The following is a 16,374-nucleotide window of genomic DNA, read 5'->3' as shown; positions in this document are numbered from 1 at the left end:
CTCCCAGTATCAGTTATCTAAGGCACCTGCCTCCCTCTCCTGAACTGTAGGGCCAGCCCTGAGGCAGCATTCTCTATTGAACTATTTAACATATTACAAAATTATAATAGGATGCCACCTGAAGGGAATTGACATTTTCACACACAAAGAGCATAGAATGGCAGTTTTGATAGTCCACAAGGGATAGGGAAAAGAATATGGTTCACTTCAAACTGCCAATACTACAGTACTACAAAAATTGGTTTTTGACCAGGGCTCTGTATCATGTCATGACAGACTCTCCCACACACAAACATGTATGTCCCAGTGATTTAGATATGCTACATGGAGAGGGTGCAAAATTTTAGAGGCATGGGAGATTGGACCAGAGCTTATTTTTGGTCTTAACTGGGGCAGTGCTAAATTTCAGGATCTGGCCCCTTTTCTCCAGCTCTCCAAGCAATTGGGGAATCTCTGAGAGAGAGTGTTGCCTTGAAAGGTGTGTATGGTTGCCAGACTGAAAACTCTTCAGTACCTTTATTGCATGTGCAGAAAAGAATGTAGAAGTACTCTTAAAATTTTCTGCCACCAAGAGAAGATGCACTGCAGAACTTAGAAATGTAACTTTTCTGGATCAGAGCTTCCACATAAGCCCTGCTAGCATAATAATATACTCTGCTTTCACTAAGGCCTGTTACAAACGGGCAGGAAAGTACGCGCGGAGTGCATGCTAGGGTTAGAAAGGGGCGGTGCTTCCGCACCCCCCTAACCCTAGTGTGCACTCTGCGCGCACAAAATGGCAGCGGCCGTTCCACACGGCCGCCGCCATGAGTACGCGCGGAGTGCATACTAGGGTTAGAAAGGGGCGGTGCTTCCGCACCCCCCTAACCCTAGTGTGCACTCTGCGCGCACAAAATGGCAGCGGCCGTTCCACACGGCCGCCGCCATGAGGACGTCACGACCGCACCGCCTCTATACAGGGCGGAGCGGACGTGACGTTCTCGCTCCGCGCCAGGGCGCTTAGTGCGCCCTTAGCGCGGAGCAGGAAGGAGCTCCATTTCGGAGCTCCTTCCTGGTTTGGTCCGCTGGGCACAGCCTTCACACGGCTGCGCCCAGCAGACCAAAGGAGAAAGGGGCCAAGCGGCCCCTTTCTCCTCCTCCCCGCCGCCGTGGGGTGTCCTTGGGGCTTGAAGCCCCAAGGACACCCCTTTCCAGGCTGCAGGGAAGGGGCCTTTTGCCGCTTCCCCGCAGCCTGAAAAGCGGCTGATTGGGGCCTCAGTGGCTGCCGCTCTGGACACTGAGGCCCCGATACAGCGGGGAAAGGGGCGGGTGCAGCCCGCCCCAAACGGGCGGTCTGTAACCCGCCATAATTCATGGTGAAATATTCATGATAGCTTTTAAAAGTACAACACATAGTGCATAGTAAACTCTGGAATTCACTGCCACATGATGTAATTGTGGCTACTGATTTGGATGACTATAACAGGGAATTGGCTAATGTAATGAAGGATTGGGCCATCAAAAGCTTTTATTTAGAATGGCTTTATGCCATTTCCAGTATCAGAGTACTGTATGTGCCTTTAGGTCACCTGTCAACCTATGGCACCCCCATGAATTTCACAGGATTTTCTTAGGCAAGGAGTACTCACAGGCGATTTTGCCAGTTTCTTCCTCTGAAATACATCCCACAGCATCTGGCATTTGTTGGCATTATCCCTGCTTAGCTTCCAAGATCAGACAAGATAGAGAGCCTTTAAGGTATTTAGTCCTTATCAGAGGCAATATGCCACTGCATATCAGTTGCACATCCTGATTCTTGGGCTTCTATTGGCAAGAGGTTAACAGATGTGTAAACAGAATGGTAGACTTGGAGAAGCCTTTGACCTGATCCTACAGAGCTTTTTGTGTTCTTATTTTTAAAAAAACTCTTAGCCACTAAAAGAAGAGACAATCCACAGCTTGGAGAAGTTACTTCTCAGACTACAACTCCCTAAATATTGCAGCCTGCCTTGTCACTGGCTATGCTGGCTGAAAAATTCTGGAAGCTGGAATAAAAAAAAGTGAATTGTCCAACCTCTAGGATGCAGTCACTGCCTTTTATGTCCCACCAGTCTCTCAGCTGTGCCACCTTCTTTGGAAAACGTGAGCAACCATAGAACCCTATGTGCAATGGAAGACAAACAGACAAAAGAACTGATGGGTGCTGCAGGTGAGAAGTGGGTATGTTACAGTTTCTATCTATGTTTTTTATTTAATTTTTTTTTATATCCTGCCCTTTTCATCTTTGTGTAACATTCAGGGCAACTAGCAACTGTTAAAATGATTTAAAAAAGATATTATTATGGTTATATGGGCTGCAGCTACACTTCAGAATGAACTCAGTTTGACACTGCTTCAACTGTCATTTCTGAGTGCTATGGAATTCTGGGATCTGTAGTTTTGTGAAATATTTAGCCTTCTCCAGTGCCATAACTACAAAACCCAGGATTCCATTAGATGGAGCCATGACAGGTAAAGCGGTGTCAAATTGCATTAATTCTACAGTGTGGCAACAGTCCTAAAATTATACCAAAATTATAGAAATATAGAGCTTTCTGTAGCCCTGGAACATATTCTTCATGAAAGCGCTGATAAGCATTGTGTTTTAAAACTTAATGACTGGGGACTCCTAATTTTGAAGTCCAGTTAAAGACAACAGAATAGTAAATGGTGTCTATTACAAAAATAGCAAAATTAAGGTTTTATTTTTGGAATATATTTTCAAGCCATGAGTGCTTGAATCCATAGATATGGAGGGCTGACTGTATATATAAATTCCTAAAAGCAAACTTTGATTTTGCCATTTTATATAAGGGACAGCATTTTATTAGACCATTATATATAATGGGACTTGAGCATCAACAGACACCAAAACCCCAGCATATGCCAAGGACCCATTGTACCAAGAGGTCTAGATTCAAGACTCAAGGCATAAGGTTCCCCCATCACCACCTCTGTAAAAATAGCATTTCAAATGGTTGGCTGAAGGACCATCAAAAGTGCCAACTGTGGGTTCATTCCCACTAACATTTAAACTGGTTTATGATTCCCCTTCACTCTGTGTTGGTAAATTGATTCCAAAAGGTCCATGGTTCCCACTATGAAAGCAGATCTTTTCATTATCGCCTTGTAATCGCTTCTTTTTTGGCACAATTGTCATCCTCACTAGTTTGCTCCACTTCAAAATGCATGTCAATCATCCATGTGTCATCTGTGACGTAAGCAGCAACCCAGCTTGGGAACTCAATATTTTTTTTTTAATTGATAGAAGATTCGATTCATTGGTTTTGCAACTACTTGCCTCACTGATTGCAAGTAGTTGCAAAATCAGTGAATTGCATCTTCTATCAATTTTATTTTATTTTTAAAAAGTCATGTGCCCATAGGTCCCACCACAAGCACAAAGGCAGGTGGGAATGGTGGATCTATCAAAAACTGAGGAGGGATGGTAAACACCCCTCTGCCACATTAGTCCCTTCCTTCCAGAATGATGTAATTCAGATCCGTCGTTCCCACTTGTTGAACACGCTTCGGAATCGATTCTTTTCAAAAGAACCACCGAAGAACTAGTGTGAGGAAAGAGCTTTTTTTTTTAGTTTGCCTCACTTCATCGCAATTGAAACCAATCACAGTAGGATCAGAACCAGTTTCAAATGGGAACGATGGTCATATAACCAGATCAGCAATTCGCTTTAAATCATAGTGGGAGCACAGCCTGTATGTTTCTTTCTGACTCCTTTTGTCTCAGGTGTCATGCTGGAGTGGATATTTCACTATCCCTCTGGTAATGCATGTGAGACATCATGTCAAAAAGAGGCAAGGCCTCATCTCCTCACCCTTATATGTACTACAGATTGGCCCATCAGCAAATCCACTTGCTCATGAGCACAAATTAAAACCTTCCATCAGCCTCCTCAGAAGCCAGACACCATCTCATGGGAATTTAAACTAGAGGGTGTGTGTTGTGTGTATTTTTTCCTCTGTCACACTCAGCAAAATAATAAGTTTCCACAAGGCTGGGAGATTAAGACAAGAAGAGTGGTGAGAGATTAAGGGTTGTAACCCCAAAGATGTCATCTGTTAATGTATCTAATTAAAATAATATAGCCTTAGCCACAGGAGTGGAAACAAAAAAACTCTAGCTCAGCAAGCTCTGGGTACTATTAGTGGCTTTTAATTAGCAATTAATAACTTCAGTGCCTGAAGGACTATGTTTCAGGTTTTGCTGATTAAGCAATTTAGAACAGCAAGGTTGCATTTATAGGAACAGCAAACCACTCCCTCCAGGCCCAACAGACCTTAACCTCCATGGCTCCAGTTTCCTACAACAGGCCCAGCCCGAGTCAAGTTCCTGTCTGAGGCAGAGTAGCAAATGATGCCATGCACCCAAAGGAAGAGCCAGCATGGCATCAGTGGTCTGAGCGCAGACTGCAACTTTGGAGACCGAGGTTTGAATCCCAGCTCAGCCATGAAACCCACTGGGAAAGTCATGCGCTCTCAGCCCTAGGGGAAGACAATGGCAAACTTCCTCTGAACAAATCTTGCCAAGAAAACCCCATGATAGCCTTAGGATTGCCATATGTCCAAAATGACTTGAAGACACACAACAACAACAACAACAAATGAAGGTGTATCCAAAGCAAGACAAGTTACTTTGGCACTAAAAATATCTCACAAGCACCTGTTCCCACTGCTGGCTGTGAAATCAAAACAAACAGAATATTAACAAATGAACTAAATGTGGCTGAGATCCTACATCAAAGAGATGGAGTGTAAGGGCCCAAACAGATAGGGCAAAATAAAGCTGCTTTGGGTCACTTTGGAGGTATGCTGTTTAAATGATGCATGCGTCCTAAGAGGCCAGAAGCCATGCCAAAGCCACGCTTTGATGCAGCTTCTGGCCTCTTAAGATGCGTGTGTCATTTAGATGCGTGGCCCTAACTTTACATTCACAGAGTTATGATTGTCCATTAGTGAGCAACAACACTGTGCAACTGAGCATGCAAACAAATGTGAAATACACAACTGTAATAGGCAATGTACACCTCCATGTGCAGGATGCCATGGCACCACATGTGTGATCATATACAACTCTGCTTCTGCAAGCTTCAGACTTCTGGGTTAGACACAAACAGCCAGTGGGTTCTGCAGGGCGGTTTATGCATGTCATTAACAGGATGCCAGCCCAAATTTTGCCTTTTCATTTGCTGCCTGAATTGAGACAACTACCCCACTGTGCCTGCTAGTAGAATCACAGACTCACATAGAGTAAGAAGAAAAACCAAGGGCTATCCAGTCCAACTAGACACAATCGAAGCACCCCCAACAAATGGTCATCCACACCGTGTTTAAAATCCTACAAAGAAGAAAAATCCACTGCACTTCAAGGCATCATATTCCACTGTCCAGCAGCTCTTACTGTACTTACATCAGAACTTTCTTCCTAATGTTTAGGTGTAACCTCTTTTCCTGTAGTTTGAATCCATTGTCCCATGTCCTAGTCCCTGAAACAGCGGAAAACAAGCTTGTTCCATCTTTGACACCCTTTCAGATATTTAAACATGGCTATCATGTCACCTCTTAACCTCCTCTTCCTCAGCTTAAACATACCCAGCTCCCTAAGCTGTTCCTCATAAAGCATGGTTTCCAGACCTTTCACCATTTTGATCACCCTCCTCTAGACATGCTCCAGCCTGTCAGTCCTGTACTGGTGACCACAAATGCCAAAACGCAGCTTGAAAATAATATACTTTTTACACGACAACACCAGAATCTCTCAGGAAGCATGGTCAATGGCGCTGGCTGGCGGTTCAAGGGAGCTGGGATTCAGAACAAATGGAAAATTTCCAAGATCTGCACTGAACATGGAACTAGGGCACTGAAAGAAGAGCAAACTCATACATAGGACTGTAGTAAGGGACATGTAGTAAGAGACGTGAGAGGAGTAGCGTGCTTTGGAAGTGCTGACGTCAGATAATCCAGTTTGAGCCAGTTTCCTGGCTGAACGGAAACCTAATAGCCGCAGGGTGTGTGCTTCATATAAGCTTTAAATTCCCCCCTTTTCCTTCCTCCCCTGACCTTCCTCACACACTTTACAACCCTGGATTATGCTGACTCACGGTGAGGAAACAGACCAGCTAAGCCTTGTGACCATGACCAAGCACAAAAACCTCATACCTCCTCCACTTTTTGCATATGACCATTGGGACAGATGTGGCCAAGCAACATCAGAGTATGGTCAAGACGGCCAAAGTTATGAATGAGGAAGAAAATGCAAGCTTGGAGAGCCTGCAGCAGTTTGACTTTGCCTAGGGCTCCATCCACACTGCAGCAATAATCCAGTTTGACACTGTTTTAACTGCCCTGGCAGTCTATGCAATCCTGGGATTTATAGTGTCTTGCAGCACCAGAGCCCTCTCTGACAGAGAAGGCTCTCAATGTCTCACGAAACTACAAACCCCAGAATTCTATAGCATGGAGCCATAGCAGTTAAAGTGGTGTCAAAGCGGATTATTTCTGCAGTGCAGATGCAGCCTGAGTTTGCCAGGAAAGACAAAAAACAAAGGTGAAAAGTGGGAGCAGGAGAGAGAAACTGCAATCTTTTAAAAGTAGCTGGAAAGGTAGGATAGAGAATGAATTGGGACTGTCTGTTCCAAATACTGTAGTTGGAACAGTTGCGGGATATGAAAACTCACTGAAAGGAGAACACTGGATTCTGTATTTTGCTAATATGATAGTTAAAGCTAGTATGGATTGGTCCTAAAGGCAGATTGGGTGTCAGGATTTGTAAAATCACCCAGAATACATTTATTTGGGGGTACATGGCATAGTGGTTTGAGTGTTGGACTACAACTCTGGAGACCAGGGTTTGATTCCTAGCTCAGCCATAAAACCCACTGGGTGTCTTTGGGCAAGTCACACTCTCTCAGCCTCTGAACAAATATTGCCAAAAAAACCCCATAAAAAGAGCAGAATCTGTATACTCTCAATGAGGTTTGGTTCTCTTTCTCCTCCTAGATGGATGCCTCTTCTTAACTTGTGAACTTTTCTAGCAATGCAAAAGAGACAGTGTGGTGAAGAGATTTCAGCATTGGACTAGGACTCTGGAGAGGAGGGTTCAAATCCTGTCTTGGGCATGGAAACCCACTGGGAGACCTTGGGCAAGTCACACTTTCTCAGCCTTGGAGCGGCAACAGCAAACCTGTTCTGAGGAATTTTGCCAAGAAAACCCCATGACTTTAGCATTGCCATAATTCAGAAACGACTTGAAGGCACACAACACACACAGACACATCTGAGTTAAGTTTAGGATTGGGTCAGTTTTAGCATAGAACAAGGATGGGAATTGTGAACACATACAGGCCCATCAGTCCTAGCCGATTTAGCCAACCGTACAAAACAAGTGTGTAAAACTCCGGTACATTTGCTCACAACTGTTCATGTGACAAGGCCAGATAATGCATATTTTGTGGGTCTAGTTCCATAGAGATTCTGAAGCAAATTGTGACTTAAGGTACCTAAAATATCCCATCCCTGTGTATCTTAACCAGTTCCTTGGTTTGGAAGTGTACCAAGTGTGCAAACACTGGTAGGCGTTATAAAACAGTGAGTTATTATGCAAGTTTAAAGTACCCAGAAGGAAGACAAATAGCAGACTTAAAAAGTAATCATGATATGGCCCCTCTCCAAGGATCATTGTGTTATGGGATACACACAGATTTCCCAGGCACGCCTGAGCATATTCCCTCTAATTTGTCTACGTAAATGAAGCCGTTTATATTTTCTAGCTCCAGGCACAAGTTGGAAAACTCTTATGCTTCATAAGAATTGGTTTTCTTGCTAAGTGTGATGCACTCAAGAGAGACACTCCATCGGTTTGAAAAGAGTCTGGGCTCTGGATAGTTGTTGCTGCACCCCTTCAAGTCATTTACAATTTATGGCAACACTAAGGTGAACTTATCATGGGGTTTTCTTGGCAAGATTTGTTCAGAGGGGTTTTGCTGTTGCCTCCCTCTGAGGCTGAGAGGATGTGACTTGCCCAAAGTCACCCAATGGGCTTCCATGGCGGAGAGGGGATTCGAACCCTGGTCTCCAGAGTCCTAGTCCAAGGCCTAAACCACTACACCACACTGGCCTTTTACATCCATTAAGAAGAGGCATCCAAGAGAAAGAGAACCAAACCATGAGATTAAACAGCTTTCTGTTCTTTTTTATATAATATTCTTTATTGATATATTTACAGAATAAAAACAATTCTTTAATCTTAGATTCTTCCCCTCTTTCTCTCACTGATCATTCACAAGTGACATCATTATATTACAATTATTATTATATATTATAATATATTATAATATATATTATAATATATAATATGTTGTTGTTGTTGTTGTTATAACATGTAGGCGCATCCCCCAGAGCCTGCGAAAGGCTAGAAGGGCTCTGTCTGTCTCTCCTCAGAATGGCGCCTTTTCCCTCTTTGGCTTGGCGCCCAGCCTTCCCTCAGAGGGCTAAATTGGCTCTAGGCCACACCCACCTCCCCTTGGTCCCGCCTTCCTCCTTTCGTCCACTCTCCTCGGCCAGAGCCGTGTGGCGGCGGGCGCTCATTGGCTGCTGTGCACGTCCCTCTCGCTCGGCCAGCCGCCGTGGACTATAAAAGGGCCGCGGCTCCCTTTGTCCGGACAGAGCTGGGTTCTTGCTTCAACAGTGTTTGAACGGAATCGGCTCCACTCCACCTCTTGCCCTCCTCCTCCTCTTCTTCTTCCTCCGTCTAGAACCAGCCTCTTCCCATTTCTCCCTTGCTCCGCTTCCCAGGGAGAGAAAGAGACCCACCCACTGACTGACTGCCAGCCATCCTTCCTTCCAGACAAAATGGAGTCCCAGGTCCGCCAGAACTACCACCGCGACTGCGAAGCTGCCATCAACCGCATGGTCAACATGGAGCTCTATGCCAGCTACGTCTACCTCTCCATGGTGAGGAGTGCAGGGTTTCTCATGGGTTCCAACTAGTCCCATTAACCTCCTTATGGGAATGATGGGAGTTGCAGTCCATTCAGTTTGGCTGGAAGGCTGGTGTGGGTGTGTTATATCAGGGCCCCCGGGACCAGTGCTTCCCAACCTTGGGTCCTCTGGGTTTAATTTTTTGAGACTTCAACTCCCAGAATTCCTGAACAATGAGGGTACTGACTGGGGCTTCTGGGAATTGGAGTCCAGCATGTCTGGAGGCCCAGAGGTTGAGAAGCACTGCCCTAGAGAGTGTGGGGGCTGTTGTCTTTGGAGACATGAAACCCACTGGGTGCCCTTGGGCAAGTCACACTCTCTCAGCCTCAGGGGAAAGGCAATGGCAAACCTAGATACTATTATTATTATTATTATTAGGAGGGACAGCATGGTGTGGTGCAGTGGTCCCCAAACTGTGTTCTTTAAGGGATTTTGGACTTCAGCTCCCAGAATCCCAGGCTATTGGCTGGGATTCTGGGAGTTGAAATCCAAAATCTCTTAAGGTGGTTTGAACATTGGACTAGGACACTGGGAAACCAGGGTTCGAATCCTTGCTGGGACAGGTGAACCTATTGGGTGACCCTAGGCAAGTCACACACTCTCCGCCTTCAGAAAGGTAGTGGCAAACCTAGACATCATCATTATGTTATTAGGAGAGCCCGATTTGAACATTGGACTAGGACACTGGGTTCAAATCCTGGCCAGCCATGTTAACACCACTGGGTGACCCTGGCCAAGTCACACTCTCTCAGCCTCGGGAAAGGCAATGGCAAACCTCTGACTAAACCTTGCCAAGAAAACTCCATGGTAAGTTCGCCTATAGGGTGGCCATACGGCACACAACACAGACACACACAGAGGCAGCCCCTTCCCAATCTGCAGTTTTATTTTTCTTCAACAACAACATGAGTGCCAGTGTGGTGTAGTGGTTTGAGCACTGGACTATGTCTCTGCAGACCAGGGTTCAAATCCCAGCTCAGCCAGAGAAACCCACTGGGTGCCCTTGGGCAAGACACTCTCTCGTTTTCCTGAAGTAACTTTCCTAAACTCTGGAAGGGGAAGCCCACCTAAAAATGCAGTGGAGCATCCCAATTTATGAGAACCTCCCTGAACAATTCCCTCTATCCAAGAACCTTTGTTTGCAACAGTTCTTACCTTTCCAAAGAGAAAGAAGGAGAGAAGAGTAAGCTTTGCAGTTCCGTTTTCCTTTAGCTAACTCTTCATTGTCCTACTTCAGCCAGTAGCTCAGCACAAGAATGGAAGAGGCTTTGGTAACCAGGTTTTTCCTTTCTTATCCTACTCTCTAAGCATCATTTGCCCTGGTTAGTACTTGGAAGTGAGGCTATCAACTGTAATCCACAGGAGAGCAATGACAAGGTACCTCTGAATAATAACAACAATAATAATACATTTTTGTTTCTTACCCACCTCTTCCCAAGGCTTGAGGCAGACTACAGCATAGATTAGAACACACAAAACCAATTTAACACATTCATGTAATGGCAAAACACCACTGAATAGTGTCATTAATGGGGTCTTCCTAAGTCAGCCAAGGAAATTGGAGGTGCACACAACTAATTCACATCCTCTTTTTCTGGATGTCTGCTGTAGTTGCTGAGACCTTTGTCCACAGAATGTCTTAGTTCTTGTTTCTTTTAGAATAGTACCTTTATTCTGATAATGTAGCCATCTTCCCCCAGACTCACCATCCCAACTGTTTCTTTTGCCCATGATGTGTTCAGGCCCCGTTTCGGGTGGATCCACAAGTGTGGGAAGGAGAGATAATCCATTGGGTTGGGGTGATAACAACGTCCCTCCCCTGGCAGTTATTCTCCCTTGCCACCTCCCTTCCCAATCCACCTTTTCTTTCTTTGCTTTGCCCACTATAATCTCTACTTGCCCCACTTCCAGGACTGCAAGAAAGGTGTAAGTTTTTCCCTTTTGTTTCTTGTTATCAAAAGGAATGATCTAACTCAGAATAAATGAAATCCCCTTCATCCTGATGCCTGCTCCTCAGTGTCCATGTGAGAAAGGGATTTTGTATGTGTTTTCTTCAGCTCTGAGCCGACCAAATCTTATTCTTATCTATTTATTTCATTTTTAAGCTGCCTGTCTCCCAAAAAGGGATCCAAGGTTGGTCACGAGATAAAAAAACACCTTAAAAACAAGTTTTAAAAAAACAGAAATGTTAAAGCACATAATCTAATCTATTCTTACCCTTATTTGGTTTATATTCTAAGATGTTACGTCTTGTTCCTAGACAGTTCACTTCGTGATCCACTACATGCACATAACTCTTCATACGTAGAACACTTTCTCTCCACATTACCAGTTTCTAGAGAAGACTTCCAGAAACGTAGTGCAATTCCTATCATCCTAAACTATTTGCAATGTCTGCTATAGAGCTAATGGGATTTGTCATCCAAAAGATGTAAAGTTAGAGAAGAACTCTCTGGAAACACTGAAATCTAAATGGCTTCCAACATGTGCTGTAATCTCACTTCTCCATTTTGTGCAGTTCATTTGCTTTATACAGTCCTATGTTTACCCCAGACTTGACTTCCCCTTCCTATAACATGTTCACATTTTTCTCATCTTTGTCCAGTTTCCTTTGCCTTTAACAGTGTATAATCACAGTATATCTTCCAGACATGGAAAATGTTCTGTGTGTCTGCTCCAAGCTCTATTTTTATGCCCCTAAACAACAATATTGGGCATCATGGATCAATGGATTCCTGATAGTTTCTGTTTTCTTGGTTTAAATTTGTGTGGCTGGACAGAAGTACATTTGATAAACATGGAACTAGCAAAAGGCTGCTGTGTCTGTCCGATGGAGACAGCTGTTTCCTTTTCAGCCTTATGAACAAGCTTGTTTATCTTTATTTTTGCTCTAACACTGTTATCACAACAAGAGAAAATAACATTCTGTACAAAATTACTGGTCCAGTGCACACAAACCAAGTGTGTCTGGTGTGAGGTGGCTTGTGCAGTACCTCCTTGTTCTGTTACGACTTGCTCATGTAATATAACAACAGGAAAAATGAATGTAATGACATGCTCAACTGTTTTGTAAATGAAAAGCAGTAGGATGATGCTCTGGGTCTCAGTGTGCACATGCTGAATGGAGTTCTTGTTTTCTCTGGCGCCTCAGCAAACCAAACAAGCAGCATCAGCTTGCTGGGAGCCATTTTGTGTTGGCACATCTTTAACCATCAGCAGTACAGGGTTTATGTATAAACAAAGTAAGACATAGCTTAGGGCATCGGAATATGAGGGAATGCCAAACACAACAATTAAAAACAAAATTATGCAAAAACACAGCCTCCATTCCCAGTCTCACATTATATTATGGGGTAATGCTCTAGGGCTTATCAACATTTGACATAATTTATGGCCTTAGCATGTGTTAACCTAGCCCTGACTAGTACAGACCCAAAGGTTGTGGGCTTTCCCCAAAACTTTGAGTTCCTTCCATACCTCCTTACAGAGTGTAGAGACACCGCATGAACAACCTGTTTTGTACGAACTTTATAGATGTGTTCTGTGTATCACTTCTGAATCTTTCTTTCTCCTCAACCTTTCTCTATCCCACATACTTCCTAGTTTCATAGAAACGTATCCCTATACCTCTTTTCAAACCAACTAGGCTTTTCAACCCAGGATCAAATAAACTTAAATTTTATTTTGTCTCATGTTTCATGAAGGAACAGCCCAAGCATTGCCAGAGTTTGGCAAAATAACAATTGCCCATAACACTTCAGTTTGGTAAATAGCAAGAATATAATAATGCTCCTATTGCAAATGATTTAGCAACTTGTAACATTATTTTTTTGTGCAATAAGTAATGTTTATTTTTCTTGCTACTTTTGCACTAAGGTTTTGTGGTGCTTTTTGAAGCATATTTTTCCCTCCAGATTTTAAGCCATTTATTTCAATGTAGATTTTTTACACAATGGAGTAGTGGAATTAGCTTATAAGGTTTTTAAATTTTGTTACAATATTGTGGTGGGGATTGTAACAAATTGCATACCAAATTAATTTGAAAAACTAACTTCTGGCAATACCAGAACCATGTTCTCAAATCTTACATGAAACCTCATATATAATTTTACCTTCTACAGTCCCTCCCCCTCCTTTTTTGCATGGGTTTACTTTTTTGTACTGTGGCTGATGTGGTACTAAGCATCTGGAATTCTACTAGGAGATCCTAAAGGGCCCCAACTTGGGTGAAAGGCAGAATAAAAATAAATAAATAAACAAAATAAATTCACCTTTTGCTCATCCTGCTCTAGTCTACCTGCTATACCAATGCCATCTCTGCCTCCTTCTGTTCCCTTTCACAGTCCTCCTACTTCGACCGGGATGATGTTGCCCTTCAACACGTTGCCAAATTCTTCCGGTCACAGTCACATGAAGAGCGGGAACATGCTGAGAAGCTGCTGAAGTTCCAGAGCCAGCGTGGTGGCCGGGTACTTCTGCAAGATGTCAAGGTATGCATTAGATGGGTGAAGTGCCCTGGATCTCTAGGACTGAGTGCAATCCAGTAGGACTGACTTCCCTGACCTCACACTGCCCAGAAGTATCAAATTAGAACTCCTAATGCATGGGTACCCATCATAAAGAGCAACTGTTTAGGATCAGTGGGCTGCATTGGCCTCCTTTAAGGGCTACCCTTTGATCCCCCTGAAAAAGAAGGGGGGAGAAGTTCTCTAACACCTTCTGAAGGCAGCATTGCCATGCTGTTTTCTTAGCTACATGTGAAGAACAAAGTTGATGTTGCTTCTCCCAGATGACTCTTGATAATACCTTTAACAATTTCTTTAAACAAAATTGTAAAGGTCCTTTCCATTGTTCAAGCTTTTCTATCTCCTCCATCTCCCCCTTCCCTCTCAACATTGCTTACTGAGACTAGGGTGAATTGAGACCCTTGCTGGCTCTGTTTCATCTCATTCCAAACCCTACCTCTACCCATGGTGAAAGTCGCTGTCCCAGGAGCTAAAACAGCAGTTAGTTGTTGTTTTTAACAAAACCAGATCTATTGCTTTCTGTCTACAGAAGCCAGAAAAGGATGCTTGGGGCACAACACTTGACGCCATGGAGGCAGCCCTTCAACTAGAAAAGAGTGTAAACAAAGCACTCCTGGATTTGCACAGACTGGCAAGTGAACAGGGAGACCCACATGTGAGTATTATTGGTGCTGGTAGAGTTGTGGAGTCCACCTTTGGCTGCTACTACCTGCAGAGTGTTCTTTGAGATGCTAAATGATAGTGGACTGCAAAAAAATTGGTGCTGCTGGACTATTGTTTTAATGGTCCAGACATCTTTGCCAGTAGTGGGCTTTTTTTCAGTGGTTCTCAGCTTTTGATTCTCCAGATATTTTGGACTTCAACACCCAGAAACCTTGACCAGCATGCTTAATAGTAGAGGATTCTGGGAGGTGAAGTCCTAAAAATATCTGGAGGGCAAAAGATTGAGAGCCTCTGCTATACTCCAAATCATGGGTGGGGAACCTGTGTGTTTCCAAATGTTGTTGCTTAAAATCCATTAACTTCCAATAACATAGCTTGAGAATGATCGGTGAGGGTAAGCTAACAATATCTAAGGGACCACAAGTGTCTCACCACTTCCCTAAGACAGAGATAAGGAACTTTTTTCCATCAAGGACCAGTTTCACTGGGAGGAAATCTACATCTTCTTCCTCTTTGACTCTCCCTCTTCTCTCTACAATCCAATGGGTTGTCAGGAAGGTTAAATACTGCTTTTGCCAGATAGAGGACCAAGGGGAAGGAGGGAACTAGGCAGGATAAAAAGAGTTTGTGAAAAGGAGTTTCTTTGTCAGAGGCTTTGTTAATAGAAGCACGTGTGTATTTTCATCCTGGGCAGAAATGGCTGGGCACTCTGCCCTCTCCAAACAAAACCAACAGCACCAGCGGTGTAAAGGATTGTAGGAAATCAAGCAACACCAATAATGGATGAGGGATTATGGGGAGAGCCAATTTTATAATCCAGGTTGGAAGCCCGGGGGGGGGGGGGGGGCATGAAGAAAAGAGGAAAGTATCTCTGCAAAGCTGCTCATGTGATCCTCCAACTAAAGCTACAGTAGCTTTTATAACAATCTTTTTACCTCTGGATTACTACTGACCTAGTGTGACCCCTGCACCAGAAAGTCTGGCTTGTGGAGAAAACATAGATTTGCTTCTAATCAGAGCGACTTGGGATGCATCCTGTAGAAATAATGCAGTTTGACACAGTGTTAAGTGCTGCAGCCTATGAAATCCTGGGATTTATAGTTCTATAAGGCATTTAGCCTTTGCAGCCAAAGAGTGCTAGTGCCCCACAAAACTACAAACCCCAGGATTGTGTAAGATGGAGCCATGGCTTCATTACTTCTAAAGTTGCACTCTTGGTGGGTTGTCTGATCTTTGCACTAGACATGGATTACTGTTCACAGCATCTCACTCCTTCCTTCTGTATTTCTCTTGCCAGCTGTGTGATTTCTTGGAAACACACTACCTTGACGAACAAGTCAAAGCCATTAAAGTCCTGGGTGACTACATTACCAACCTCCGTCGGCTGGGATCCGCCCAGGGTGGGCTTGGAGAATATCTCTTTGACAAGCACACCTTGGGGGAGAGCAGCAGCTGATTGTGTCCCCAGTTCCTGTGACCGCTCCCTCCGTGAACCCACAGAAACCAACCCACTTCCATCACAGTTGCCGTGCCCCAGTCAAGTGGGGATGTGTACCTGCCATCTCTCAGTTGGCATGCTTCCAATAAACAAGGGTTCACCAGTTTAAAGCTTGCCTTTTATTTGTGTGTGTGTGTGTGTCTAAGAATGAAGGAAAATTCAACAATTCCAAACAAGTGCTGTTGTAAAGACATAATGAAGAGATTTCACTCCTTAACATAAGGATGGCCAGTTTGTCACCCTCTAAATATGTTATGTCAAGTTAATTCTGGTTTATAGCTACCACATCAGAGTGTTTTCTTGACAAGATTTATTCAGAGCAGGTTTGCCATTGTCTTCTTCTGAGGCTGAGAGGGTGTGACTTGTCCAAGGTCACTCAGTGGGTTGCTGTTACATTAAAGCCCTGGTCTCTTGCAGTCCTAGTTCAACACTCAAACCACTGCACCACAATGGCTCTCCACCTTAACATGCACTGTATTTCCTTTGCTCTCTCAGTCCATGGTGGTTGTAGATAATGGGAGCTGCAGTCCACCAACAGAAGGGTCACAATTGGCCATCCCTAGTTGAATTCAAATTCTTTGCCAATCTTCCCTAATCTGGTGTCTTTTACATAGTCATGAACCACTGGAATGTTAGGTTTGGGAATGCTGCTTTATGTGGTCTAGGGGTGGA

General features: G+C 43.9%; 1 protein-coding gene across 1 annotated transcript; it reads left to right on the top strand.

Moving 5' to 3' along the window:
* The first annotated feature begins 8,687 nt into the window (after positions 1-8,687).
* Positions 8,688-15,812, top strand: LOC149303612 (ferritin heavy chain A-like). Its single transcript, XM_089479924.1, has 4 exons — positions 8,688-8,988; positions 13,359-13,505; positions 14,071-14,196; positions 15,502-15,812. The coding sequence occupies exons 1-4, from the start codon at positions 8,887-8,889 to the stop codon at positions 15,658-15,660; spliced, it is 534 nt and encodes a 177-aa protein (XP_089336050.1). The 5' UTR covers positions 8,688-8,886; the 3' UTR covers positions 15,661-15,812.
* The last annotated feature ends 562 nt before the right edge of the window (positions 15,813-16,374 follow it).

Source organism: Sceloporus occidentalis, unplaced genomic scaffold (assembly GCF_023333645.1).
Source record: "Sceloporus occidentalis isolate IW3139 unplaced genomic scaffold, rSceOcc1.0.p SCAF_14, whole genome shotgun sequence".
NCBI classification, from domain to species: Eukaryota; Metazoa; Chordata; class Lepidosauria; order Squamata; family Phrynosomatidae; genus Sceloporus; species Sceloporus occidentalis.
Note: the sequence above shows the minus strand (reverse complement) of the source record. Positions and strands in the feature narration are given on the sequence as shown.

Excerpts from the sequence above, each read along its gene's own strand:
- LOC149303612 (XM_089479924.1), top strand. The coding sequence starts at position 8,887 with ATGGAGTCCCAGGTCCGCCAGAACTACCACCGCGACTGCGAAGCTGCC. Across the intron at positions 8,989-13,358 it reads GCTACGTCTACCTCTCCATG|TCCTCCTACTTCGACCGGGA; the intron begins GTGAGGAGTGCA and ends TCCCTTTCACAG. Across the intron at positions 13,506-14,070 it reads TACTTCTGCAAGATGTCAAG|AAGCCAGAAAAGGATGCTTG; the intron begins GTATGCATTAGA and ends TTCTGTCTACAG.